At 46.7% G+C, this 27806-nt stretch overlaps 3 protein-coding genes and 2 long non-coding RNA genes across 10 annotated transcripts in view; 4 read left to right on the top strand and 1 right to left on the bottom strand.

Annotated features, from left to right (window-relative positions):
• Positions 1-217: 217 nt before the first annotated feature.
• LOC127912927 (uncharacterized) lies at positions 218-5789 on the top strand. Its single transcript, XR_008084135.1, has 5 exons — positions 218-559; positions 1111-2020; positions 4142-4230; positions 4263-4488; positions 5503-5789. It is a non-coding gene; the product is annotated as an uncharacterized LOC127912927 (long non-coding RNA).
• An 895-nt stretch (positions 5790-6684) lies between these two features.
• On the top strand, positions 6685-15563 carry LOC118378128 (proteasome activator complex subunit 2-like). Its single transcript, XM_052484254.1, has 10 exons — positions 6685-6690; positions 6726-6788; positions 7357-7443; positions 10454-10502; positions 10645-10742; positions 11942-12010; positions 13306-13373; positions 13481-13535; positions 14410-14496; positions 15201-15563. The coding sequence occupies exons 1-10, from the start codon at positions 6685-6687 to the stop codon at positions 15279-15281; spliced, it is 663 nt and encodes a 220-aa protein (XP_052340214.1). The 3' UTR covers positions 15282-15563.
• On the top strand, positions 8173-10443 carry LOC127912926 (uncharacterized). 6 transcript variants are annotated; one of them, XR_008084132.1, is made up of 3 exons: positions 8173-9439; positions 9500-9873; positions 9990-10443. It is a non-coding gene; the product is annotated as an uncharacterized LOC127912926 (long non-coding RNA). The 6 variants fall into 6 exon arrangements; XR_008084133.1 differs by having other exon boundaries at positions 8173-9873; positions 10014-10037; positions 10086-10443; XR_008084131.1 differs by having other exon boundaries at positions 8173-9873; positions 10014-10109; positions 10250-10443.
• A 250-nt stretch (positions 15564-15813) lies between the features above and the next one.
• LOC118378130 (U6 snRNA-associated Sm-like protein LSm5) lies at positions 15814-19804 on the bottom strand. Its single transcript, XM_035765071.2, has 5 exons — positions 19659-19804; positions 18940-19035; positions 18565-18592; positions 16402-16474; positions 15814-16149 (listed from the first exon to the last, which is right to left on the bottom strand). Exons 1-5 carry the CDS (start codon positions 19702-19704, stop codon positions 16117-16119), a joined length of 276 nt encoding a protein of 91 aa, XP_035620964.2. The 5' UTR covers positions 19705-19804; the 3' UTR covers positions 15814-16116.
• Positions 19805-20001: 197 nt separating this feature from the next.
• LOC118378129 (late secretory pathway protein AVL9 homolog) overlaps positions 20002-27806 on the top strand; it is a 39422-nt gene continuing 31617 nt past the window's right edge. Inside the window, exons 1-2 of the mRNA XM_052484027.1 lie at positions 20002-20226; positions 25866-25986. Coding sequence (XP_052339987.1) covers positions 20143-20226; positions 25866-25986 — 205 coding nt within the window. The 5' untranslated portion in view covers positions 20002-20142. The remainder of the gene's footprint in view (positions 20227-25865; positions 25987-27806) is intronic.

The raw sequence follows: 27806 nt of genomic DNA, 5'->3' as shown, positions 1-27806 counted from the left end.
GAGTGTAGAGGTGGCAGGGTAGCCTAGTGGTTAGAGTGTAGAGGTGGCAGGTAGCCTAGTGGTTAGAGTGTAGAGGTGGCAGGTAGCCTAGTGGTTAGAGTGTAGAGGAGGCAGGTAGCCTAGTGGTTAGAGTGTAGAGGTGGCAGGGTAGCCTAGTGGTTAGAGTGTAGAGGTGGCAGGTAGCCTAGTGGTTAGAGTGTAGAGGTGGCAGGTAGCCTAGTGGTTAGAGTGTAGAGGTGGCAGGGTAGCCTAGTGGTTAGAGTGTAGAGGTGGCAGGTAGCCTAGTGGTTAGAGTGTAGAGGTGGCAGGTAGCCTAGTGGTTAGAGTGTAGAGGTGGTAGGTAGCCTAGTGGTTAGAGTGTAGAGGTGGTAGGGTAGCCTAGTGGTTAGAGTGTAGAGGTGGCAGGTAGCCTAGTGGTTAGAGTGTAGAGGTGGCAGGGTAGCCTAGTGGTTAGAGTGTAGAGGTGGCAGGTAGCCTAGTGGTTAGAGTGTAGAGGTGGCAGGTAGCCTAGTGGTTAGAGTGTAGAGGTGGTAGGTAGCCTAGTGGTTAGAGTGTAGAGGTGGCAGGGTAGCCTAGTGGTTAGAGTGTAGAGGTGGCAGGTAGCCTAGTGGTTAGAGTGTAGAGGTGGCAGGGTAGCCTAGTGGTTAGAGTGTAGAGGAGGCAGGTAGCCTAGTGGTTAGAGTGTAGAGGTGGCAGGGTAGCCTAGTGGTTAGAGTGTAGAGGTGGCAGGTAGCCTAGTGGTTAGAGTGTAGAGGTGGCAGGTAGCCTAGTGGTTAGAGTGTAGAGGTGGCAGGTAGCCTAGTGGTTAGAGTGTAGAGGTGGCAGGGTAGCCTAGTGGTTAGAGTGTAGAGGTGGCAGGTAGCCTAGTGGTTAGAGTGTAGAGGAGGCAGGTAGCCTAGTGGTTAGAGTGTAGAGGTGGCAGGTAGCCTAGTGGTTAGAGTGTAGAGGTGGCAGGGTAGCCTAGTGGTTAGAGTGTAGAGGTGGCAGGTAGCCTAGTGGTTAGAGCGTAGAGGTGGCAGGGTAGCCTAGTGGTTAGAGTGTAGAGGTGGCAGGTAGCCTAGTGGTTAGAGTGTAGAGGTGGCAGGGTAGCCTAGTGGTTAGAGTGTAGAGGTGGCAGATATCCTAGTGGTTAGAGTGTAGAGGTGGCAGGTAGCCTAGTGGTTAGAGTGTAGAGGTGGCAGGGTAGCCTAGTGGTTAGAGTGTAGAGGTGGCAGGTAGCCTAGTGGTTAGAGTGTAGAGGTGGCAGGGTAGCCTAGTGGTTAGAGTGTAGAGGTGGCAGATATCCTAGTGGTTAGAGTGTAGAGGTGGCAGGTAGCCTAGTGGTTAGAGTGTAGAGGTGGCAGGGTAGCCTAGTGGTTAGAGTGTAGAGGTGGCAGGTAGCCTAGTGGTTAGAGTGTAGAGGTGGCAGGGTAGCCTAGTGGTTAGAGTGTAGAGGTGGCAGATATCCTAGGGGTTAGAGTGTAGAGGTGGCAGGTAGCCTAGTGGTTAGAGTGTAGAGGTGGCAGGTAGCCTAGTGGTTAGAGTGTAGAGGTGGCAGATAGCCTAGTGGTTAGAGTGTAGAGGTGGCAGGTAGCCTAGTGGTTAGAGTGTAGAGGTGGCAGGTAGCCTAGTGGTTAGAGTGTAGAGGTGGCAGGTAGCCTAGTGGTTAGAGTGTAGAGGTGGCAGGGTAGCCTAGTGGTTAGAGTGTAGAGGTGGCAGGTAGCCTAGTGGTTAGAGTGTAGAGGTGGCAGGTAGCCTAGTGGTTAGAGTGTAGAGGTGGCAGGTATCCTAGTGGTTAGAGTGTAGAGGTGGCAGGTAGCCTAGTGGTTAGAGTGTAGAGGTGGCAGGTAGCCTAGTGGTTAGAGTGTAGAGGTGGCAGGTAGCCTAGTGGTTCGAGTGTAGAGGTGGCAGGGTAGCCTAGTGGTTAGAGTGTAGAGGAGGCAGGTAGCCTAGTGGTTAGAGTGTAGAGGTGGCAGGGTAGCCTAGTGGTTAGAGTGTAGAGGTGGCAGGTAGCCTAGTGGTTAGAGTGTAGAGGTGGCAGGTAGCCTAGTGGTTAGAGTGTAGAGGTGGCAGGTAGCCTAGTGGTTAGAGTGTAGAGGTGGCAGGGTAGCCTAGTGGTTAGAGTGTAGAGGTGGCAGGTAGCCTAGTGGTTAGAGTGTAGAGGTGGCAGGTAGCCTAGTGGTTAGAGTGTAGAGGAGGCAGGTAGCCTAGTGGTTAGAGTGTAGAGGTGGCAGGGTAGCCTAGTGGTTAGAGTGTAGAGGTGGCAGGTAGCCTAGTGGTTAGAGTGTAGAGGTGGCAGGTAGCCTAGTGGTTAGAGTGTAGAGGTGGCAGGGTAGCCTAGTGGTTAGAGTGTAGAGGTGGCAGGTAGCCTAGTGGTTAGAGTGTAGAGGTGGCAGGTAGCCTAGTGGTTAGAGTGTAGAGGTGGTAGGTAGCCTAGTGGTTAGAGTGTAGAGGTGGTAGGGTAGCCTAGTGGTTAGAGTGTAGAGGTGGCAGGTAGCCTAGTGGTTAGAGTGTAGAGGTGGCAGGGTAGCCTAGTGGTTAGAGTGTAGAGGTGGCAGGTAGCCTAGTGGTTAGAGTGTAGAGGTGGCAGGTAGCCTAGTGGTTAGAGTGTAGAGGTGGTAGGTAGCCTAGTGGTTAGAGTGTAGAGGTGGCAGGGTAGCCTAGTGGTTAGAGTGTAGAGGTGGCAGGTAGCCTAGTGGTTAGAGTGTAGAGGTGGCAGGTAGCCTAGTGATTAGAGTGTAGAGGTGGTAGGTAGCCTAGTGGTTAGAGTGTAGAGGTGGCAGGGTAGCCTAGTGGTTAGAGTGTAGAGGAGGCAGGTAGCCTAGTGGTTAGAGTGTAGAGGAGGCAGGTAGCCTAGTGGTTAGAGTTTAGAGGAGGCAGGTAGCCTAGTGGTTAGAGTTTAGAGGAGGCAGGTAGCCTAGTGGTTAGAGTTTAGAGGAGGCAGGGAGCCTAGTGGTTAGAGTTTAGGCTCCTGCCTAAACTCTGGCTCCTGCCTCCTCTAACTCTGGCCACTAGGCAGGTAGCCTAGTGGTTAGAGTGTAGAGGAGGCAGGTAGCCTAGTGGTTAGAGTTTAGAGGAGGCAGGGAGCCTAGTGGTTAGAGTTTAGAGGAGGCAGGTAGCCTAGTGGTTAGAGTGTAGAGGTGGCAGGTAGCCTAGTGGTTAGAGTTTAGAGGAGGCAGGTAGCCTAGTGGTTAGAGTTTAGAGGAGGCAGGTAGCCTAGTGGTTAGAGTTTAGAGGAGGCAGGTAGCCTAGTGGTTAGAGTTTAGAGGAGGCAGGGAGCCTAGTGGTTAGAGTTTAGAGGAGGCAGGTAGCCTAGTGGTTAGAGTTTAGAGGAGGCAGGTAGCCTAGTGGTTAGAGTTTAGAGGTGGCAGGGTAGCCTAGTGGTTAGAGTGTAGAGGTGGCAGGTAGCCTAGTGGTTAGAGTGTAGAGGTGGCAGGTAGCCTAGTGGTTATAGTGTAGAGGTGGCAGGGTAGCCTAGTGGTTAGAGTGTAGAGGTGGCAGGGTAGCCTAGTGGTTAGAGTGTAGAGGTGGCAGGGTAGCCTAGTGGTTAGAGTGTAGAGGTGGCAGGTAGCCTAGTGGTTAGAGAGTAGAGGTGGCAGGGTATCCTAGTGGTTAGAGTGTAGAGGTGGCAGGTAGCCTAGTGGTTAGAGTTTAGAGGAGGCAGGTAGCCTAGTGGTTAGAGTTTAGAGGAGGCAGGGAGCCTAGTGGTTAGAGTTTAGGCTCCTGCCTAAACTCTAGGCTCCTGCCTCCTCCTAAACTTAGACCAGAGGAGGCAGGTAGCCTAGTGGTTAGAGTTTAGAGGAGGCAGGGAGCCTAGTGGTTAGAGTTTAGAGGAGGCAGGTAGCCTAGTGGTTAGAGTGTAGAGGTGGCAGGTAGCCTAGTGGTTAGAGTTTAGAGGAGGCAGGTAGCCTAGTGGTTAGAGTTTAGAGGAGGCAGGTAGCCTAGTGGTTAGAGTTTAGAGGAGGCAGGTAGCCTAGTGGTTAGAGTGTAGAGGTGGCAGGGTAGCCTAGTGGTTAGAGTGTAGAGGTGGCAGGTAGCCTAGTGGTTAGAGTGTAGAGGTGGCAGGTAGCCTAGTGGTTAGAGTGTAGAGGTGGTAGGTAGCCTAGTGGTTAGAGTGTAGAGGTGGTAGGGTAGCCTAGTGGTTAGAGTGTAGAGGTGGCAGGTAGCCTCGTGGTTAGAGTGTAGAGGTGGCAGGTAGCCTAGTGGTTAGAGTGTAGAGGTGGCAGGTAGCCTAGTGGTTAGAGTGTAGAGGTGGTAGGTAGCCTCGTGGTTAGAGTGTAGAGGTGGCAGGTAGCCTCGTGGTTAGAGTGTAGAGGTGGCAGGTAGCCTAGTGGTTAGAGTGTAGAGGTGGCAGGTAGCCTAGTGGTTAGAGTGTAGAGGTGGTAGGGTAGCCTAGTGGTTAGAGTGTAGAGGTGGCAGGGTAGCCTAGTGGTTAGAGTGTAGAGGTGGCAGGTAGCCTAGTGGTTAGAGTGTAGAGGTGGCAGGTAGCCTAGTGGTTAGAGTGTAGAGGTGGTAGGTAGCCTAGTGGTTAGAGTGTAGAGGTGGCAGGGTAGCCTAGTGGTTAGAGTGTAGAGGTGGCAGGTAGCCTAGTGGTTAGAGTGTAGAGGTGGCAGGTAGCCTAGTGATTAGAGTGTAGAGGTGGTAGGTAGCCTAGTGGTTAGAGTGTAGAGGTGGCAGGGTAGCCTAGTGGTTAGAGTGTAGAGGAGGCAGGTAGCCTAGTGGTTAGAGTGTAGAGGAGGCAGGTAGCCTAGTGGTTAGAGTTTAGAGGAGGCAGGTAGCCTAGTGGTTAGAGTTTAGAGGAGGCAGGTAGCCTAGTGGTTAGAGTTTAGAGGAGGCAGGGAGCCTAGTGGTTAGAGTTTAGGCTCCCTGCCTAAACTCTAGGCTCCCTGCCTCCTCTAAACTCTAACCACTAGGCAGGTAGCCTAGTGGTTAGAGTGTAGAGGAGGCAGGTAGCCTAGTGGTTAGAGTTTAGAGGAGGCAGGGAGCCTAGTGGTTAGAGTTTAGAGGAGGCAGGTAGCCTAGTGGTTAGAGTGTAGAGGTGGCAGGTAGCCTAGTGGTTAGAGTTTAGAGGAGGCAGGTAGCCTAGTGGTTAGAGTTTAGAGGAGGCAGGTAGCCTAGTGGTTAGAGTTTAGAGGAGGCAGGTAGCCTAGTGGTTAGAGTTTAGAGGAGGCAGGGAGCCTAGTGGTTAGAGTTTAGAGGAGGCAGGTAGCCTAGTGGTTAGAGTTTAGAGGAGGCAGGTAGCCTAGTGGTTAGAGTTTAGAGGTGGCAGGGTAGCCTAGTGGTTAGAGTGTAGAGGTGGCAGGTAGCCTAGTGGTTAGAGTGTAGAGGTGGCAGGTAGCCTAGTGGTTATAGTGTAGAGGTGGCAGGGTAGCCTAGTGGTTAGAGTGTAGAGGTGGCAGGGTAGCCTAGTGGTTAGAGTGTAGAGGTGGCAGGGTAGCCTAGTGGTTAGAGTGTAGAGGTGGCAGGTAGCCTAGTGGTTAGAGAGTAGAGGTGGCAGGGTATCCTAGTGGTTAGAGTGTAGAGGTGGCAGGGTAGCCTAGTGGTTAGAGTGTAGAGGTGGCAGGTAGCCTAGTGGTTAGAGAGTAGAGGTGGCAGGGTAGCCTAGTGGTTAGAGAGTAGAGGTGGCAGGGTAGCCTAGTGGTTAGAGTGTAGAGGTGGCAGGTAGCCTAGTGGTTAGAGAGTAGAGGTGGCAGGGTAGCCTAGTGGTTAGAGTGTAGAGGTGGCAGGTAGCCTAGTGGTTAGAGTGTAGAGGTGGCAGGTAGCCTAGTGGTTAGAGTGTAGGGGTGGCAGGTAGCCTAGTGGTTAGAGTGTAGAGGTGGCAGGTAGCCTGATCGTTAGAGTGTAGAGGCGGCAGGTAGCCTAGTGGTTAGACTGTAGAGGTGGCAGGTAGCCTAGTGGTTAGAGTGGAGGGGTGGCAGGGTAGTGGTTAGAGTGTAGAGGCGGCAGGTAGCCTAGTGGTTAGAGTGTAGAGGTAGCAGGGTAGCCTAGTGGTTAGAGTGTAGAGGTGGCAGGTAGCCTAGTGGTTAGAGTGTAGAGGCGGCAGGTAGCCTAGTGGTTAGACTGTAGAGGTGGCAGGTAGCCTAGTGGTTAGAGTGGAGGGGTGGCAGGGTAGTGGTTAGAGTGTAGAGGCGGCAGGTAGCCTAGTGGTTAGAGTGTAGAGGTGGCAGGGTAGTGGTTAGAGTGTAGAGGCGGCAGGTATTCTAGTGGTTAGAGTGTAGAGGTGGCAGGTAGCCTAGTGGTTAGAGTGTAGAGGTGGCAGGTTGCCTAGTGGTTAGAGAGTAGAGGTGGCAGGTAGCCTAGTGGTTAGAGTGTAGAGGTGGCAGGTTGCCTAGTGGTTAGAGTGTAGAGGTGGCAGGTTGCCTAGTGGTTAGAGTGTAGAGGTGGCAGGTAGCCTAGTGGTTAGAGAGTAGAGGTGGCAGGGTAGCCTAGTGGTTAGAGTATAGAGGTGGCAGGGTAGCCTAGTGGTTAGAGAGTGGAGGTGGCAGGTAGCCTAGTGGTTAGAGAGTTGGACTAGTAACCGAAAAGTTGCATGTTCAAACCCCCGAGCTGACAGGGTACAAATCTGTCGTTCTGCCCCTGAACAGGCAGTTAACCCACTGTTCCCCGGTAGGCCGTCATTGAAAATAAGAATTTGTTCTTAACTGACTTGCCAAGTTAAATAAAGGTTAAATAAAATAGAAAAGGGGGCATGCTGTTCCTGGGCGAATGGGGGCGTTAGTACTTACCAAGTTCTGTTTTTTGTTCAGGCAGATCATCTGTTTTCCAACTACATCCCATTGAAGATCTCTCAGCTGGACAACCTGCTGAAGGTAAGCCTCATTGTGTCACGGTCTGTTCCTTCCTACATTGTGAAATTGACCTTCCGTTCATCCTTCATCCCTCCCTCCACCTCCCTTCCTCTCATCTATCTCCCCCTCCCTCCACCCTCTACCCCCATCTTCTCATCTCTCTCCCTCCACCCTCTACCTCCCTTCCTCTCATCTATCTCTCCCTCTACCTCCCTTCCTCATCTGTCTCCCTCATCCTCCCATCTATCTATCTCTCCCTCCCTCTACCCTCTACCCCCCTCTACCTCCAATCTATCTCTCCCATCTATCTCTCACTCCCTCCACCCTCTACCTCCCTTCCTCTCATCTATCTCTCTCCCCCTCCCTCTACCCTCTACCTCCCTTCCTCTCATCTATCTCTCCCTCCCTCCCTCTACCCTCCTCTACCTCCCATCTATCTCTCCCTCCCTCTACCTTCTACCCTCCTCTACCTCCCATCTATCTCTCACTCCCTCCACGCTCTACCTCCCTCCCTCTCATCTATCCCTCTCTCCCTCCCTCCACCCTCTACCTCCCTCCCTCTCATCTATCTCTCCCATGTCTCTTCCAGGAGGATGACCTCAACCTCCCAGACCTGTCCACTCTCCAAGCCCCCCTGAACATTCCCATACCAGACCCTCCCACTGCGGAGGATGAGGTGACTGACTATCAATGTCTTCTAACCAGATACATGTGTTGCATCCCAAATGGCACCCTGTGCACTACTATGGGTCCTGGTCAAAAGTAGTGCACTCTATAGGTAGTAGGGAATGCTGACCATATAGATCAACAGGATTTAATAACTTGACTCCTCTTGGCTCCCTTGTGAGGATAAGATGTCCACCATCATGGCTCTCCACCTTACTCTCTTATGTGAAGATCTCTGCTTTACTCAGTTCCTGTAGAGTGGGGCGTCTCCAGTTGGTTTTTGGCTACAGTCTGACTGCAAGATGTATATGACAATAGACTGACTGACTGATGGCTATTTTTTTACATTTTACCTTTATAGATGAGAGGAATGGCTATGGAGTGACTGAAGGCTATGACAATAGACTGACTGACTGATGGCTATGACAATAGACTGACTGATGGCTATGACAATAGACTGACTGACTGATGGCTATGACAATAGACTGACTGACTGATGGCTATGACAATAGACTGACTGACTGACGGCTATGACAATAGACTGACTGATGGCTATGACAATAGACTGACTGACTGATGGCTATGACAATAGACTGACTGATGGCTATGACAATAGACTGACTGACTGATGATGACAATGACTGACTGATGCTATGACAATAGACTGACTGATGGCTATGACAATAGACTGACTGATTGGCTAACAATGACTGACTGACTGACTGACAATAGACTGACTGACTGATGGCTATGACAATAGACTGACTGACTGATGGCTATGACAATAGACTGACTGACTGATGGCTATGACAATAGACTGACTGACTGACGGCTATGACAATAGACTGACTGACTGGCGGCTATGACAATAGACTGACTGACTGACGGCTATGACAATAGACTGACTGACTGACGGCTATGACAATAGACTGACTGACTGATGGCTATGACAATAGACTGACTGACTGATGGCTATGACAATAGACTGACTGACTGATGGCTATGACAATAGACTGACTGACTGACGGCTATGACAATAGACTGACTGATTGCTATGACAATAGACTGACTGACTGATGGCTATGACAATAGACTGACTGACTGATGGCTATGACAATAGACTGACTGACTGATGGCTATGACAATAGACTGACTGATGGCTATGACAATAGACTGACTGACTGATGGCTATGACAATAGACTGACTGATGGCTATGACAATAGACTGACTGACTGATGGCTATGACAATAGACTGACTGACTGATGGCTATGACAATAGACTGACTGATTGCTATGACAATAGACTGACTGATGGCTATGACAATAGACTGACTGATGGCTATGACAATAGACTGACTGACTGACGGCTATGACAATAGACTGACTGACTGATGGCTATGACAGTAAACTGACTGACGGCTATGACAATAGACTGACTGATGGCTATGACAATAGACTGACTGACTGATGGCTATGACAATAGACTGACTGATGACTATGACAGTAGACTGACTGACTGATGGCTATGACAGTAGACTGACTGACTGACTGATGGCTATGACAATAGACTGACTGATGGCTATGACAATAGACTGACTGATGGCTATGACAATAGACTGACTGACGGCTATGAATACAGACTGACTGACTGATGGCTATAGGTACAGACTGACTGATGGCTATAGGTACAGACTGACTGATGGCTATAGGTACAGACTGACGGCTATAGGTGCAGACTGACTGACGGCTATAGGTACAGACTGACTGGTGGCTATAGGTACAGACTGACTGACTGCTACAGACTGACGGCTACAGGTACAGACTAGCGGCTATAGGTACAGACTGACTGACGGCTATAGGTACAGACTGACTGACGGCTATAGGTACAGACTGACTGATGGCTACAGGTACAGACTGACTGACTGCTACAGACTGACGGCTACAGGTACAGACTGACTGACGGCTACAGACTGATTGACGGCTACAGACTGACTGACGGCTACAGGTACAGACTGACTGACGGCTACAGACTGATTGACGGCTACAGACTGACTGACGGCTACAGGTACAGACTGACTGACGGCTACAGACTGACTGACTGATGGCTACAGGTACAGACTGACTGACGGCTACAGGTACAGACTGACTGACAGCTACAGGTACAGACTGACTGATGGCTACAGGTACAGACTGACTGACTGCTACAGGTACAGACTGACTGACTGACTGCTACAGGTACAGACTGACTGACTGACGGCTACAGGTACAGACTGTCTGATGGCTACAGGTACAGACTGACTGACGGCTACAGGTACAGACTGATGGCTACAGGTACAGACTGACTGCTACAGGTACAAACTGACTGACGGCTACAGGTACAGACTGACGGTTACAAGTACAGACTGACGGCTACTGGTACAGACTGACTGACGGCTACAGGTACAGACTGACTGACGGCTATAGGTACAGACTGACTGACGGCTACAGGTACAGACTGACTGGTGGCTATAGGTACAGACTGACTGACTGCTACAGGTACAGACTGACGGCTATAGGTACAGACTGACTGACTGCTACAGGTACAGACTGACTGACTGCTACAGGTACAGACTGACTGACTGCTACAGGTACAGACTGACTGACGGCTACAGGTACAGACTGACTGATGGCTACAGGTACAGACTGACGGCTACAGGTACAGACTGACTGACGGCTACAGGTACAGACTGACTGACTGCTACAGGTACAGACTGACTGACGGCTACAGGTACAGACTGACTGATGGCTACAGGTACAGACTGACTGATGGCTACAGGTACAGACTGACTGATGGCTAAAGGTACAGACAGACTGACGGCTACAGACAGACTGACGGCTACAGACTGACTGACTGCTACAGGTACAGACTGACTGACTGCTACAGGTACGGACTGACTGATGGCTACAGGTACAGACTGACTGATGGCTACAGGTACAGACTGACTGACGGCTAGAGACTGACTAATTTTTCTCCCTCCAGGAAATGGAGACGGACAAGAATGATGACGAGAAGAAGAAGAAGAAGAAAGGTGAGAGACAGCGGTCAGAGTCATGGCTGTCAACCTGTGGCTGTTGTTCCCTAGCTTAAGACCAACTATTTAAATCAGCCTTAGAAAATCATTCCAAGTAGTGTGTTGATTCAGTTCGTGTCATTCCTTTTGTGTCTTTCAGCTCCAAGCTGTGGCCTTATCAAAGGGAATGAGAAGATTGTGAAGCTGCTGGACAGAGTGAAACCAGAGATACTATCACTGAGGGAGACCATCATTACAGTAAGAATAACCAGAGATATGATCACTGAGACCATCATTACAGTAAGATTAACCAGAGATACGATCACTGAGACCATCATTACAGTAAGAATAACCAGAGATCCTATCACTGAGAGAGACCATCATTACATTAAGAATAATCAGAGATCCTATCACTGAGAGAGACCATCATTACAGTAAGAATAACCAGAGATCCTATCACTGAGAGAGACCATCATTACAGTAAGAATAATCAGAGATCCTATCACTGAGAGACCATCATTACAGTAAGAATAATCAGAGATCCTATCACTGAGAGACCATCATTACAGTAAGAATAACCAGAGATCCTATCACTGAGAGAGACCATCATTACAGTAAGAATAACCAGAGATCCTATCACTGAGAGACCATCATTACAGTAAGAATAACCAGAGATCCTATCACTGAGAGAGACCATCATTACAGTAAGAACAACCAGAGATCCTATCACTGAGACCATCATTACAGTAAGAACAACCAGAGATCCTATCACTGAGACCATCATTACAGTAAGAATAACCAGATACATTTTTTTTTTTTTCACCTTTATTTAACCAGGTAGGCTAGTTGAGAACAAGTTCTCATTTGCAACTGCGACCTGGCCAAGATAAAGCATAGCAGTGTGAACAGACAACACAGAGTTACACATGGAGTAAACAATTAGCAAGTCAATAATGCAGTAGAAAAAAGGAGAGTCTATATACATTGTGTGCAAAAGGCATGAGGAGGTAGGCGAATAATACAATTTTGCAGATTAACACTGGAGTGATAAATGATCAAATGGTCATGTACAGGTAGAGATATTGGTGTGCAAAAGAGCAGAAAAGTAAATAAATAAAAACAGTATAAAAACAGTATGGGAATGAGGTAGGTGAAAATGGGTGAGCTATTTACCTATAGACTATGTACAGCTGCAGCGATCGGTTAGCTGCTCGGATAGCTGATGTTTGAAGTTGGTGAGGGAGATAAAAGTCTCCAACTTCAGCGATTTTTGCAATTTTGCAAGATACGATCACTGAGACCATCATTACAGTAAGAATAACCAGAGATCCTATCACTGAGAGACCATCATTACAGTAATAATACAATAGAAGAAACAGTGACATCTTGTGGTGAACTGAAAGAGATAAAAAATGCTGGTGAAGATGAACATATTCTGTCATTGGGTGTCGTTTTAGGTGTCCTGCTGGATTCAGCATCTCATCCCCAAAATAGAGGATGGGAACGACTTTGGCGTTGCAATCCAGGTAAATGGTCAACACTTGTTCATCTTTAAAGTCAAGTGGTCATTCCTGAAAAAGGTGGAAAGCTACCGCAGAAGGAACTGTATTCTCCTGAGGCCTCATTTATAACCGTTGTGTAAAATGTCAAACTAAATATTTGAATGAGACATTTTTTGAAAATACATACGTCTACAAATATGGATTATTAGACTAACTTAAAACGCTCGTCATACATACGCATGTTTCCCGCTATAAAATCAGAGCCATCCTAAAACTGTGCGCGTGTGAACGTGCGTTATAACGCCGTCTGGAAAACGCCCTCCATCCACCTTTCATGTTGACAATAACTCCCTTTTATTCGCTGTATAGTTTGGAACTGTTGGCATTAGGCCACGACAGTTTCTAAAAGAAAGAGCAAATTTGATCAAATGTTTTGAGGTATTGGCAGAATGCTTTCATCTTGTGAAGTAACATGCTGTATTTGGCAAAGGACTGGGACCGTTTCTGAAAGAAAACGAGGGCAAATTGTTGTGGACCTGCCAGCAAAACGTTTGACATTAACAATGTTTTCAATCGACTTCTCCCCCAACCAACCTAAATATGCTGGTCTGCCCCCGAATTCTGAAACACTGCATAGGCTAGTCCAATTTTTTAAAATATATATTACAGTACTAGCATATGTGCTTTAGTGTAAAAAAATAAATAAAAAAAAATAAACTGATCACCTGTTAAATTTGACTGTGTATTATAAACTGTGCTGCCTATGGGATCGCATACAGCAACACTTTCAATACATAGCCCATCTATTTACTAGGCCCAATTAAATGCGATGCGCATGGTCATTTGTTGTACGGCTACTTCGGGGAATATGAACCCGTCACCGCTAGAAAACGCAAGGAATTTATTCCGCAATAGTTATTAAAAATAAAATAGGATTAAAAAAAACTACTCGTATGTCTTTCTTTTAGATTCCCCAAATAAAATGCTTAAGATTTTTCACTCTTCTCACTAGCCCAATGGCTGTAATCTTGTTTTTAAGCATGGTCATCACATTCTCCATTTGCACATCCTTACCTGCCTGCTTTCAATATAATACTTCATCCACTAGAAAATGTACGTTTGTATGTAGTTTAAAGAACATTCTCATGCCATGTTATGTTTTAAAAAAATAAAATCGTAACTTTTGTGGGGGGAAACTGCTTCATGCCTGTTTGTTTTTTTTTTGTTGGGGGGGGGGGTAGATTTTGTAAGTAGTGTTTATAACTGAGGCTCGTGGTGTTTCATCAAAATGGACATGTCCTCGTGCTTATTATATCCAGGAGAAAATCTTGGAGAGAACCGCTGCAGTGAAGACCAAAGTGGACGGCTTCCACACCAACATTAACAAGTAGGACACATTTTCATGCTTTCAAGTAACCCAGAGCTCTTGGAGGTCATTATACATTTGACAAATTAAAAATATTATACATGTGACTGTCACTATTGTTCCTTCAGGTACTTTTCAGAGAGGGGTGATGCAGTGGCTAAAGCCTCCAAGTCAACTCATGTGGTGAGAATTGGCATTTGTAGACACTACCAAATTCTGTATTCAACTTTGACCTGATGTTGTAACACATCTCTCCTTGTCCCCTTCCTTCATCATCCTGATGTCGTAACACATCTCTCCTTGTCCTCTTCCTTCCTCATCCTGATGTCGTAACACATCTCTCCTTGTCCTCTTCCTTCCTCATCCTGATGTCGTAACACATCTCTCCTTGTCCTCTTCCTTCCTCATCCTGATGTCGTAACACATCTCTCCTTGTCCTCTTCCTTCCTCATCCTGATGTCGTAACACATCTCTCCTTGTCCTCTTCCTTCCTCATCCTGATGTCGTAACACATCTCTCCTTGTCCTCTTCCTTCCTCATCCTGATGTCGTAACACATCTCTCCTTGTCCTCTTCCTTCCTCATCCTGATGTCGTAACACATCTCTCCTTGTCCCCTTCCTTCCTCATCCTGATGTCGTAACACATCTCTCCTTGTCCTCTTCCTTCCTCATCCTGATGTCGTAACACATCTCTCCTTGTCCTCTTCCTTCCTCATCCTGATGTCGTAACACATCTCTCCTTGTCCTCTTCCTTCCTCATCCTGATGTCGTAACACATCTCTCCTTGTCCTCTTCCTTCCTCATCCTGATGTCGTAACACATCTCTCCTTGTCCTCTTCCTTCCTCATCCTGATGTCGTAACACATCTCTCCTTGTCCTCTTCCTTCCTCATCCTGATGTCGTAACACATCTCTCCTTGTCCTCTTCCTTCCTCATCCTGATGTCGTAACACATCTCTCCTTGTCCTCTTCCTTCCTCATCCTGATGTCGTAACACATCTCTCCTTGTCCTCGTCCTTCCTCATCCCTGTGTTTCTCCTCCTTCTGGTTAAAATCAGATGGACTACCGCTCACTGGTCCATGAGAAGGATGAGGCTGTCTACTCTGACATCAGAGTCATCCTCCTAGACATCCGTGGCTTCTATGTGAGTGACTGATTTAATCTCAAATGGCACCCTATTTCCTATATAGTGCACTACTTTTGACCAGGGCCCTATGGGCTCTGGACAAAGGTAGTGCACTATACAGTGAAAAGGGTACCATTTGGGAGAGGCAAGATACGATCAAAAAAGTAAGAGACAAACAACAACAAAAAAAATCAACTCAAGCACAGAAATAGTGCATATAGAACTGATCTACAATTTCTTAGACTTTCTTTCAATGAGGATGACAGATCTATAACTGACATTTCTATGTGAATTTGGTCCAAAAAAAGGTACATATTGCAGCTTTAATAAGTCAATCTATAAGTAAACAAGTGAAGGTCACTCGTAAATTAAACGTTTTGTCAGATGTTTTCAGACCTCAAAAGTAGACGCAACGTCAAGATGAAACCATTTTTCCACAACGTCTGTTGTTTAGATCCAGCTATAGGCCTATAGGGGCGGCAGCGTAGCCTAGTGGTTAGAGCGTTGAGACTAGTAACCGAAAGGTTGCAAGATCGAATCCTCGAGCTGACAGGGTAAAAATCTGTTGTTCTGTCCCCGAAAGAGGCCGTCATTGTCAATAATAATTTGTTCTTAACTGACTTGCCTAGTTAAAAAGGTTAAAAGTATATATTTAAAGAATGAAAAGATAAAACACCAGTATACAAGACCACCTACTTCATCAATGTTTGTGTGTGTTGCAGGTGGAACTATATGACATCATCAGCAAGAACCTGGAAAAAGTGACTAATCCGAAAGGAGAAGAGAAGCCCTCAATGTACTGAGATGCATGAGAGGAGGAGGAAGTAGCCTGGTTCCAGATTTCGTTGTACTCTATCCTGATCTATTGCGGACCTTGTCAAGCAACATGACAAGGATTTGGCACAAACAGGCTGGCACCCAGGTGAAGAGGAATGAGAGAATAGTGGGGTTGAATTAATTTCAACCATGTGATATTTTCCAGGTGTATACCAATCAACACTCAATCAGTGCTGTTTCTATTTGTACATCAGTGTCCAGATTAGCCTGTTGTTTTTTCATGCTAATAAACTCATCTTAACACTGAACCTAGAGACTAAATGATGATTGCAACTCTGGAAGCAACAGATGCACTATAAACACACCATAAACAGGCTGTAGATCACCTGCTGGGGTGTCGATGAACGGTGGTGATTTCTAACGTGTAGAATTGAGTTAACAGAAAATGACATCCGATGTTCTGTGGTGAGGAGAAGAGAGAGAGGACAGTCAACCCACGGCCGAAGTTCATGATGCTCTGCGTTGTCCTTTAGGAGCTACGAATGAACACACTGGCGGTTGTTTGTTTTCAATCACTGTGATTTATTTATAACAACAAAAAAACAATTGTACTGTTTCTCACCACTAAAGTAGAAATGGTTGACGTTACACATGTCAAAGTTCCACCCAACTGTTGCTCTGTACACAAACCTTTAGCCTTCGTTAGGAAAAAATACTTTTTGTTTACAATTATTTTCTCAAAAATAAAAACAAAAGAACCATAACAAAACATCATCACAAACTGAGGAAAGTAAGTACTGATAGGAAGGCAAGTATACATCCACAACGTAAAATAATGTTGTTTTCAGCTAAATGTTATTTTCATACTTCGGGCCCTTCTCCTCCAGGTATGAGCTGGAAAAGAGAAGGACACAACAGAATGGTCAGGACAATCAGCATACTGCGTCAAGCATTTGACAGTCTAGTAAAAAAGGTTAAGAAAAGCCTCGTCTGAACAAGAATGGCCCATAGGACAGGAGCCCATCTCCTGTTTCCGTAATGTACGGCAGCTTGATATACAAGTACACCCTCTGGATAGGATGGTGGTCTGTCGCACTCCATTTGACAATCAGATAATACATCTATAGTATGTCATCATATGCTCACCATGGTGATGTTGTTGCCATTGAGCAGTATCTGATCCAGTTTGGTGATCCTCCTTCCCTCCGGTGTGATTTCACTAAAAACAAGAGTCATCAAGAGGAAAGATTCAACACTTGTCCTACACCAGGTACCTCTGTAGAGCTGAAAGAATCGGGACAGGTTGAAGCCGTGTGGTGATGGGCTACTGCTGAAGCTCTTCACCTCCAATGGATTTACTGGGTTTAGCAACATACTGCTCTTAAGATGGCGCCCGAGAGGAAGGCCCCAACCAAGTGTTTTGATTGTTTATTTGCAACTTATTTTTTGAAACTTATTTTTGTACACAATGTTGCCGCTACCGTCTCTTATGACCGAAAATAACTCCCAGACATCAGGATTACTGCGATTACTGGTAGAATCCTTTTTTATCCCCTTTCAGGAGGAGTCTGACACGAAGGATACACTGCTTTCTCGGGAACAGGCCCAGATCCCCGCGATTCGCGTGAAGATGAGGAGGAGAAAAAAAAGGGGGCCAAAGGGCGGGCTGCCCTCTGAGAATACGTAGGCGATCGAATAAACCACCACTTCCCTCCATTCTACTAGCAAACGTGCAATCTTTGGAGAATAAAATTGACGAGCTACGCAGGAAGAATAAACTACCAACAGGACATTAAAACACTAACATCTTATGCTTTACGGAGTCGTGGTTAAATCATGACACTATCAACATACAGCTGTCTGGTTATACGCTGTACCGGCAGGAAAAAACACTGGCGTCTGGTATGACAGCGGACAATGTATTTCTGTAAATAACAACTGGTGCACGATATCGAAGGAACTCTCGAGCTATTGCTCACCTGAGGTAGAGTATCTCATGATAAGCTGTAGACCACACTATCTACCTAGAGAGTTTATCTTTTTTTTTTTTTTTTGAAGCAGACCACCATAGTGCCTGTGCTCAAGAACATTAAGTTAACCTGCCTAAATTACTACCGACCCGTAGCACTCACGTCTGTAGCCATGAAGTGCTTTGAAAGGCTGGTTATGGCTCACATCAACACCATTACCCCAGAAACCCTAGACCCACTCCAATTTGCATACCGCCCAAACAGATCCACAGATGATGCCATCTCTATTGCACTCCACAATGCCCTTTCCCAACTGGACAAAAGGAAAACCTATGTGAGAATGCTGTTCATTGACTACAGCTCAGCGTTCAACACCATAGTGTCCTCAAATCTCATCCATAACCTAAGGACCCTGGGACTAAAAACCTCCCTCTGCCCCCAGGTTGTAACAACACATCCACCACGCTGATCCTCAACACAGGGGACCCTCAGGGGTGCATGCTCAGTCCCCTCCTGTACTCCCTGTTCACTCATAACTGCACGGCCAGGCATGACTCCAATACCATCATTAAGTTTGCAGATGACAACAGTGGTAGGCCTGATCACAGACAACAACGATACAGCCTATAGGGAGGTCAGAGACCTGGCCGTGTGGTGCCAGGACAACAACCTCTCCCTCAACATGATCAAGACATAGGAGATTATTGTGGACTGCAGGAAAAAGAGGACCAAGCACGCCCCCATTCTCATCGACTGTGCTGCAGTGGAGCAGGTTGAGAGCTTCAAGTTCCTTGGTGTCCACATCACCAAACTAACATGGTCCAAGCACACCGACAGTCATGAAGAGGGCACGACAAAACCTATTCCCCCTCAGGAGACTGAAAAGATTTGGCATGGGTCCTCAGATCCTCAAAAGGTTTGACAGCTGCACCATCGAGAGCATCCTGACTGGTTGCATCACTGCCCGTCATGGCAACTGCTCGGCCTCCGAACGCAAGGCACCACAAAGGGTAGTGCGAATGGGCAAAGCTTCCTGCCATCCAGGACCTCTATACCAGGCGGTGTCAGAGGAAGGCCCTAAAAATGATCAAAGACAACAGCCACCCTTTCAGTTCTCCCCAAGTGCATAGGTGGGCTAGCTAGGGTTGTTTTCTAGACAGGGCCCGAGAGAGCAATCCATATAGGCTATCATTCACAACTTTTAATTAAAGCACTATGAGCCCTGGTTGAAAGTAGTGCACTATATTGGGAATAGAGTGTCATTTGGGACACAGCCTATGTATAAGCAGCCGTGTGATTCCACTCCCATGTAAGTGAACTGTAATACTTGTGTACTTACAATTCTGTCACGTCCTCAAGCACCATGTCTGAAAGTGGGTTAAGGATAATCTGTACATTGACGAACTAAATGATAACAGTATGGCAAACGTTTAAATTCAACAACGGCTGGTTTTGTACAATGTACCATACTTCTGCAGCGGAAGCAAACCCTCCTCCTAGAGAGTGACTGGGGGTGAGGCCTTTTGCTCCAGCCCTATACAAACACACCCGTTTCAGATAGTCGAGGTCCGAATGAGCGGCTGGTTAATACAAGCGGGTGTGTTGGTTAGATTAGGGCTGGAGAGCAAAATCCTATCGGAGCGTAGGGTTTCCCACAGCTCTTCAAGTAATTAGATGTTTATAATTAGATGTAGGACGTTTGTGTAAAGGATACTGACAAAATCATCGAAACCCAACAGGGTGCCAACAATTTCTTTGTCGTTCTTCATGACGATATGGATTCGGGAACCTATACATTTGTCCACGAGCTCTGAAAGAATACAAGAAAAACATGTTGAAAGCACAGACTGACGATCAAGAGAACTACATGCTTTTGTGTCAGGCTTCCAGCAACCTAACGCACATCTTGATTCTGCTAGGTGTAATCATTGTCCAGACAGATGACCATGACTAATGTATTATTTGACTGAATCAAGTGGGTTAGTGATGGGCTGGAACAAAAGCCTGCATCTGGGACTGCAGGACCTGATTTGGAGAAGCCCAAACATTCCCGCGAGAGTTTGAATTTGGCTAATCTGGTTGGTTGCCTAGTTAGCTAGCGTTCTTTCAAAATGTAGTTAGCTAACTTAAATTGGAAATATATAAATGAAATTCATATGGCACGAATGTAATACAGAAAATTGCTGTAGTTGAAACATTTAGCTCATATCTGTGACATCCTGGCCGGCGGGTAAGGTTTGGCTACTTTTACTCCTTAGTTAGCTAACGTTAGCTAGCTTTGCAATGCGGACATGCTACAACTACTAGTTTACATGACTCCTGCATTACATATCTGTAAGTGGGTATATTTCAATTACAACCCCGCATTGAGCGTTACCGACGTACTTGTTATCTGTATAATTTCATACACAATATGAAGAAAATCACACAAACCAAGTGGGAGCAACTGTGACGGATTTGTCGCTGGAGTGGCTGCCATGGTTCGTTCGAAGAAAGGCGGAAGTAATCGATCGACTAATCAACCCCCCAAAGACATCAGACTGAAACAATCAAACACTGATGTTTTATTGTATTCAAGCACTGGGAGTGGGTCGTTTTCATTATGACTATGGTCAATTAAATCATACATTCACTGATTTGATGTAGCCCAAAAAAGAATAGAAAATGGGATTATTTGATTCGGTGAAAAATGATTAATGAAAACATTAATTAAAGAGTCATGGCGCTTCATTTTGAGTGACGTCATCCCGCTACTCAAAATGAGGAGGCGGAAGTGAAAGTCCCTCGGGTTGATTGTGTGACTGCGGAAGTCGATTCCAGGAACACCTAAAAGAGCAACTCCAGTTCATTTCAACGCTGTTTACATTGGTCTCTCAAGTGGAAAACAACACATAACTGCCCAAAACTACCGGGGGCCATGGAGTTAAATGGCAAAGAGGAACTCAAAGGACCCGTGTTGCATATCGTGGTAGTCGGATTTCATCACAAGAAAGGCTGTCAGGTACGTCAATCTCGTGAGGCATGCTAAACAGGTAGTCTGGGGAGTGGAGATCCATAAAGCACACTAGCTGCTGCCCAGGCAACTATTAGCAGAAAAGAGTGGAGAGCTGCTCCTTACTAGGAGTCTACATTATGCGTCAAGCAGAGCATTGGGTAATGCCTGGGGGTGTGAGTGAATGAGCTATTTAGTTATTTGACTGATTAGCAACAGTAACAACAACCCAAGCAGTGACCTATGCTGTTGGGTCATTCCACGTAATTTCAACAAGCAATGTACTCACAATCTCAGATTATTTTTAAATAGTTTTCTGGAGTTAGAAACAGATAAAATGAGCATCCCTGACACATTATTCACTGAGAAGAATGTAACTAATTGATTGCACACAAATTGGTCATTTGAATTTATAGGCTTGATTTAATCTTCAATAAATATTGTACCTAACATCCGATTTGAAACATAATTCTTCCTAAACAATGAGTACGACACGAGGAATCTAATACAATTATCAATAGGTCCCTTTATGACATGCATCACATTTTTTTCCTTTGCAACTTTGCTTCGAAAACCAATAGCTTTTGCTCATGATGAAAATAAATCGTGTGGTCATTCTCCATAATATCAAGCCATTCTTCCATCCATGAAAACGGGGTGTCAGGGAGCCTTGTGGTTGGGCCAGTAACCGAATCCCCGAGGTGACAATCCCCGGTAGGCTGCCATTATAAATAAGGATATATATTTTTTAATATTATTATTTTTTTGATTACTTATAAATAAGGATTTGTTTGTAACTGACTTGCCAAGTTACATAAATGCTGAATACATTTTATGATTATTATTATTTTTAAAGCTTGTCAGTTTGTCCATGAAATGACACCTTTGTGTGTGGTTTGTTCCATTTAAAGAAAGGTCAGAAAGAAGAAAGGTTAGTTATACCATTCCTGGCAATTGGTGAATATGCAATCCATTTTTATTTTATTTAACCTTTTTTAGGCAAGTCAGTTAATAAGAACAAATTCTTATTTTCAATGACAGCCTAGGAACAGTGCCTTTCAGCTCGGGTGTTTTGAACTTGCAACCTTCCGGTTACTAGTCCAACGCTCTAACCACTAGGCTACCCTGCCGCCCCTGCTCCTGCAGTTCTAATGGTTTCGATGTAATGGTTTCGATGTAATGGTTTCGATGTAATGGTTTCGATGTAATGGTTTCGATGTAATGGTTTCGATGTAATGGTTTCGATGTAATGGTTTCGATGTAATGGTTTCGATGTAATGGTCTCGATGTAATGGTCTCGATGTAATGGTCTCGATGTAATGGTCTCTAGTGGTTTTCGATGGTAAAAGTCCCAGACACACACAGTATGGTGTTTTTTTTTATGGTATTGTGTTGGCAAGGATTACGACCCAAATTGGAGGTCCGGTATTTATTTATATTTATTAAAGATGATATGAATGCTATACATTAAAATGACCAATGTGGGGGCACTCGATTATCTTCATTCCTCTGAGATCACAATCTCATCTGTTTCTATTTACAGAAGAAGAAAAAAAATATTTCAGAACAATCTGAGCTGGTGGGTGTTGAAATCCTGTTTCTTGTGCTTTTTGGAGGGGAATGACTGTTCTGTTCAACCCACCAGTGGTTGACTGACAAGACACTAAGTGCCTGGTAGTCACTGATCACCTGTTTTATAAACCAGCACAGATGGGACAGGCCAGCAGGGAAAACATTTTTTTGTTGTTCAGTATCTTTGTTGCATAACACAGTTGTAAAGAATTAGGGACCACCTTGTTGGCTTAATTATTCAAAGTGCATGGTCGGGCTATATTGTGAAGAACTACCTGGGGCGGCAGGGTAGCCTAGTGGTTAGAGTAACCGGAAGGTTGCAAGTTCAAATCCCCGAGCGGACTAGGTACAAATCTGTCGTTCTGCCCCTGATCAAGGCAGTTAACCCACTGTTCCTAGGCCGTCATTGAAAATAAGAATTTGTTCTTAACTGACTTGCCTGGTTAAATAAAAGTAAAATAAAATGTAAATAAATAAAACTACAATCAATGTAATTTACTGAAATGCTATAATCGATCCGTATTTAATCTGCACTTTTCCCTGACATGAGATCTTATCTCCTCACAGAGGTTTTATTTCGACCTGCCAATGTTTGTACTGCTAGCCTATACTCCCTCAGTCATGTGACTGTTATTAAAGAATGTGTCATACGCAAATCCAAATACATCCAAATACATTGCAGTCACTGCCTGCAATGTTGTTGTCACTGTGGTTTCAAGGATTAGCCTAAAGTTTAGTGAGTCATTTGGCAAATTTTAAGGAGAGCTTGACAGACACGATGGACTACAAGGGCAGTGTTTACGCCTGGTAATTACCCTAGTGAAAGGTTGTGTGTGGGTGTTTGCATGCATGCAGAAAGAGTCCACCTGCTCATTCAGTCAGGAAATGACTGAATACCTCAAGTGTATTCCAATAATAATAATAATCGACAGAGCTTCTGAAGAGAGTAGGGACTATCCATTTACATTCACATTACATTTAAGTCATTTAGCAGACGCTCTTATCCAGAGCGACTTACAAATTGGTGCATTCACCTTATGACATCCAGTAGAACAGTCACTTTACAATAGTGCATCTAAATCTTAAAGGGGGGTGAGAAGGATAACTTCTATCCCTTCTGAGGTACACAATAAAGAATGGACGGGGAGATTCACCGAACGTGTTTTCAACAACCACAATTTGCCCAAAGGTCTTGTTGTATGTTCATGCACATGAGCCTTTAATAAACAGCAGACGCTAGGGCCTGTTCTGCTTCTGCAACCACAGACTGGACAAATAATTCTTCTTCAATTCAATTTGTATTAGTTCCTAATACACTCCCTCCCTATTGTTGTCCTGACTCTACACTCCCTCCCTAGTGTTGTCCTGACTCTACACTCCCTCCCTAGTGTTGTCCTGACTCTACACTCCCTCCCTAGTGTTGTCCTGACTCTACACTTCCTCGTGTTGTCCTGACTCTACACTCCTCGTGTTGTCCTGACTCTACACTCCCTCGTGTTGTCCTGACTCTATACTATCTCGTGTTGTCCTGACTCTACACTCCCTCGTGTTGTCCTGACTCTACACTCCCTCGTGTTGTCCTGACTCTACACTCCCTCCCTAGTGTTGTCCTGACTCTACACTCCCTCCCTAGTGTTGTCCTGACTCTACACTCCCATCCTTAGTGTTGTCCTGACTCTACACTCCCATCCTTAGTGTTGTCCTGACTCTACACTCCCTCCCTAGTGTTGTCCTGACTCTACACTCCCTCCCTAGTGTTGTCCTGACTCTACACTATCTCGTGTTGTCCTGACTCTACACTATCTCGTGTTGTCCTGACTCTACACTCCCTCGTGTTGTCCTGACTCTACACTCCCTCGTGTTGTCCTGACTCTACACTCCCTCCCTAGTGTTGTCCTGACTCTACACTCCCTCCCTCGTGTTGTCCTGACTCTATACTCCCTCCCTAGTGTTGTCCTGACTCTACACTCCTCCCTAGTGTTGTCCTGACTCTACACTACCTCCCTAGTGATGTCCTGACTCTACACTCCCTCCCTAGTGTTGTCCTGACTCTACACTCCCTCCCTAGTGTTGTCCTGACTCTACACTCCCTCCCTAGTGTTGTCCTGACTCTACACTCCCTCCCTAGTGTTGTCCTGACTCTATACTCCCTCCCTAGTGTTGTCCTGACTCTACACTCCCTCCCTAGTGTTGTCCTGACTCTACACTCCCTCCCTAGTGTTGTCCTGACTCTACACTCCTCCCTAGTGTTGTCCTGACTCTACACTCCCTCCCTAGTGTTGTCCTGACTCTACACTCCCTCCCTCGTGTTGTCCTGACTCTACACTCCCTCCCTAGTGTTGTCCTGACTCTACACTCCCTCCCTCGTGTTGTCCTGACTCTACACTCCCTCCCTCGTGTTGTCCTGACTCTACACTCCCTCCCTCGTGTTGTCCTGACTCTACACTCCCTCCCTAGTGTTGTCCTGACTCTACACTACACTCCCCCTAGTGTTGTCCTGACTCTACACTCCCTCCCTAGTGTTGTCCTGACTCTACACTCCCTCCCTAGTGTTGTCCTGACTCTACACTCCCTCCCTAGTGTTGTCCTGACTCTACACTCCCTCCCTAGTGTTGTCCTGACTCTACACTCCCTCCCTAGTGTTGTCCTGACTCTACACTCCTCCCTAGTGTTGTCCTGACTCTACACTCCCTCCCTCGTGTTGTCCTGACTCTACACTCCCTCCCTCGTGTTGTCCTGACTCTACACTCCCTCCCTCGTGTTGTCCTGACTCTACACTCCCTCCCTCGTGTTGTCCTGACTCTACACTCACTCCCTCGTGTTGTCCTGACTCTATACTCCCTCCCTAGTGTTGTCCTGACTCTACACTCCCTCCCTAGTGTTGTCCTGACTCTACACTACCTCCCTAGTGATGTCCTGACTCTACACTCCCTCCCTAGTGTTGTCCTGACTCTACACTCCCTCCCTAGTGTTGTCCTGACTCTACACTCCCTCCCTAGTGTTGTCCTGACTCTACACTCCCTCCCTAGTGTTGTCCTGACTCTACACTCCCTCCCTAGTGTTGTCCTGACTCTACACTCCCTCCCTAGTGTTGTCCTGACTCTACACTCCCTCCCTAGTGTTGTCCTGACTCTACACTCCCTCCCTCGTGTTGTCCTGACTCTACACTCCCTCCCTCGTGTTGTCCTGACTCTACACTCCCTCCCTCGTGTTGTCCTGACTCTACACTCCCTCCCTCGTGTTGTCCTGACTCTACACTCCCTCCCCTAGTGTTGTCCTGACTCTACACTCCCTCCCTAGTGTTGTCCTGACTCTACACTCCCTCCCTAGTGTTGTCCTGACTCTACACTCCCTCCCTCGTGTTGTCCTGACTCTACACTCCCTCCCTCGTGTTGTCCTGACTCTACACTCCCTCCCTCGTGTTGTCCTGACTCTACACTCCCTCCCTCGTGTTGTCCTGACTCTACACTCCCTCCCTCGTGTTGTCCTGACTCTACACTCCCTCCCTAGTGTTGTCCTGACTCTACACTCCCTCCCTAGTGTTGTCCTGACTCTACACTCCCTCCCTAGTGTTGTCCTGAATCTATACTCCCTCGTGTTGTCCTGACTCTACACTCCCTCCCTAGTGTTGTCCTGACTCTACACTCCCTCCCTAGTGTTGTCCTGAATCTATACTCCCTCGTGTTGTCCTGACTCTATACTCCCTCGTGTTGTTCTGACTGTGTGGTCTCATATTTTCCCTGTCTTATTTTAAGCCCCAGGAGTAAAACAGAAGATTAAATAATGACTAGCTGAATAAAGACAGACTTGCTTTCTAGTTGAGTCATTTTAGCTACTCCCAGGCCTATGCTGAGCCAATCTGTTCCATGAGTAAGATGGATAGCTTTTAACTGTGTGTATAGGTTAGTAGGATGGATCGTGGGTGCTGGTCTCTGGGTGCTGGTCTCTGGGTGCTGGTCTCTGGGTGCTGGTTTCTAGGTCCCGACTGGTGCTGGTCTCTGGGTGCTGGTCTCTGGGTGCTGGTCTCTGGGTGCTGGTCTGGTCTGGGTCTGCAGTGTTTTCTCTCTCTTCTCCAGGTGGAATACTCCTACCCTCCCCTCATCCCCGAGGAGGGCCATGACAGCAACAACCTGCCTGAGGAGTGGAAGTACCTGCCTTTCCTTGCCCTGCCTGACGGAGCACACAACTACCAAGAAGGTACATAAACACCCTGACCCCTGACCTTTACCCTGACCCTTAACCCTGCCTGACGGAGCACACAACTACCAAGAATGTACATAACACCCTGACCCCCTGACCCTTTACATAAAATCCAAATGGCACACTTCCTTTTATAGTGCACTACCTTTTGACCAGGGCCCATGTGTTGCAATTTGGGACACAACCAGATACTTCCTCTTTTTGTCTTTCCACCTCTTCCTACCTGTGTTACTACACCACTCCTCAAATCAAATCAAATCAAATGTATTTATAAAGCCCTTCGTACATCAGCTGATATCTCAAAGTGCTTGTACAGAAACCCAGCCTAAAACCCCAAACAGCAAGCAATGCAGGTGTAGAAGCACGGTGGCTAGGAAAAACTCCCTAGAAAGGCCAAAACCTAGGAAAGAAACCTAGAGAGGAACCAGGCTATGAGGGGTGGCCAGTCCTCTTCTGGCTGTGCCGGGTGGAGATTAGAAACCTAGAGAGGAACCAGGCTATGAGGGGTGGCCAGTCCTCTTCTGGCTGTGCCAAGATGTGTTACTACACCGCTCCTGACAGTTTAATAACGATTCTACTGTCACATTTAGCCCCGCCGTCTTCATCCCTTTTGAGACTCTGTTATATATATATGCCATTTAGCTGACGCTTTTATCCAAAGCGACTTACAGTCATGTGTGCATACATTCTACGTATGGGTGGTCCCGGGAATCGAACCCACTACCCTGGCGTTACAAGCGCCATGCTCTACCAACTGAGCCACAGAAGGACCACGTTATCGCGTCTTACCTGCTAAAATAAGGGTCAAATAAATCTGCTGATGATGAGTCCTCATTACCTTAAAATGGACAGCTTTAGGGCCTCCCGGGTGGAGCAGTGGTCTAGGGCACTGCATCGCAGCGCTAGCTGTGCCACCAGAGACTCTGGGTTTGCACCCAGGCTCTGTCGCAGCCAGGCCGCGACCGGGAGGTCCGTGGGGCGACGCACAATTGGCCTAGCGTCGTCCGGGTTAGGGAGGGTTCGGCCGGTAGGGATATCCTTGTCTCATCGAGCACCAGCGACTCCTGTGGCAGGCCGGGCGCAGTGCACACTGACCAGGTCGCTAGGGGTACGGTGTTTCCTCCGACACATTGGTGCGGCTGGCTTCCGGGTTGGAGGCGCACTGTGTTAAGAAGCAGTGCGGCTTGGTTGGGTTGTGTTTCGGAGGACGCATGGCTTTCAACCTTCGTCTCTCTCCTCTCCGTACGGGAGTTGTAGCGATGAGACAAGATAGTAGCTACTAACAATTGGACACCACGAAAAGGGGGTAAAAAATCATTATAAAATAAAAAAAATGGACAGCTTTGTCATCAAGTTTGGCTCAGCCGAACTGGGCTACTGCAGTGCTCATGTTAGTATGTGAAATCAGCAGGAAGTCATGTTGGAAATGAGAGTTTATTATTTATTTTTTTTAAAGCTAGTTAGGTCATATAGACTAGCTGTGGTACAGCGTGGGACTGCTGTTGTTTTTGCAGGGTAGTGTTGCCTTGAGGCCCTCCATCTTGGCAAGCCTCTTTCTGTTGTTCATGATGTCACTGAGGCCAACAGGCCGGGCCGTTAGCCAGTCACTCATCATGTGATGTGATTTTCCTTTTACTTGACCCGGTGCTGTACCACATCCTTCTCTTTCAAGGATATGTAACGGAGTAAGATAAGAAAACTGAACAATGTTATTTTTTATTTACCTTTATTTAACTAGGTAAGTCAGTTAAGAACAAATTCTTATTTTCAATGACGGCCTGGGAACAGTGGGTTAACTGCCTGTTCAGGGGCAGAAC

This window comes from Oncorhynchus keta, chromosome 28 (genome assembly GCF_023373465.1).
Source record: "Oncorhynchus keta strain PuntledgeMale-10-30-2019 chromosome 28, Oket_V2, whole genome shotgun sequence".
Lineage (NCBI taxonomy): Eukaryota > Metazoa > Chordata > Actinopteri > Salmoniformes > Salmonidae > Oncorhynchus > Oncorhynchus keta.
The sequence above is the reverse complement of the archived record's forward strand: the minus strand, read 5'-3'. Positions and strand labels throughout refer to the sequence as shown.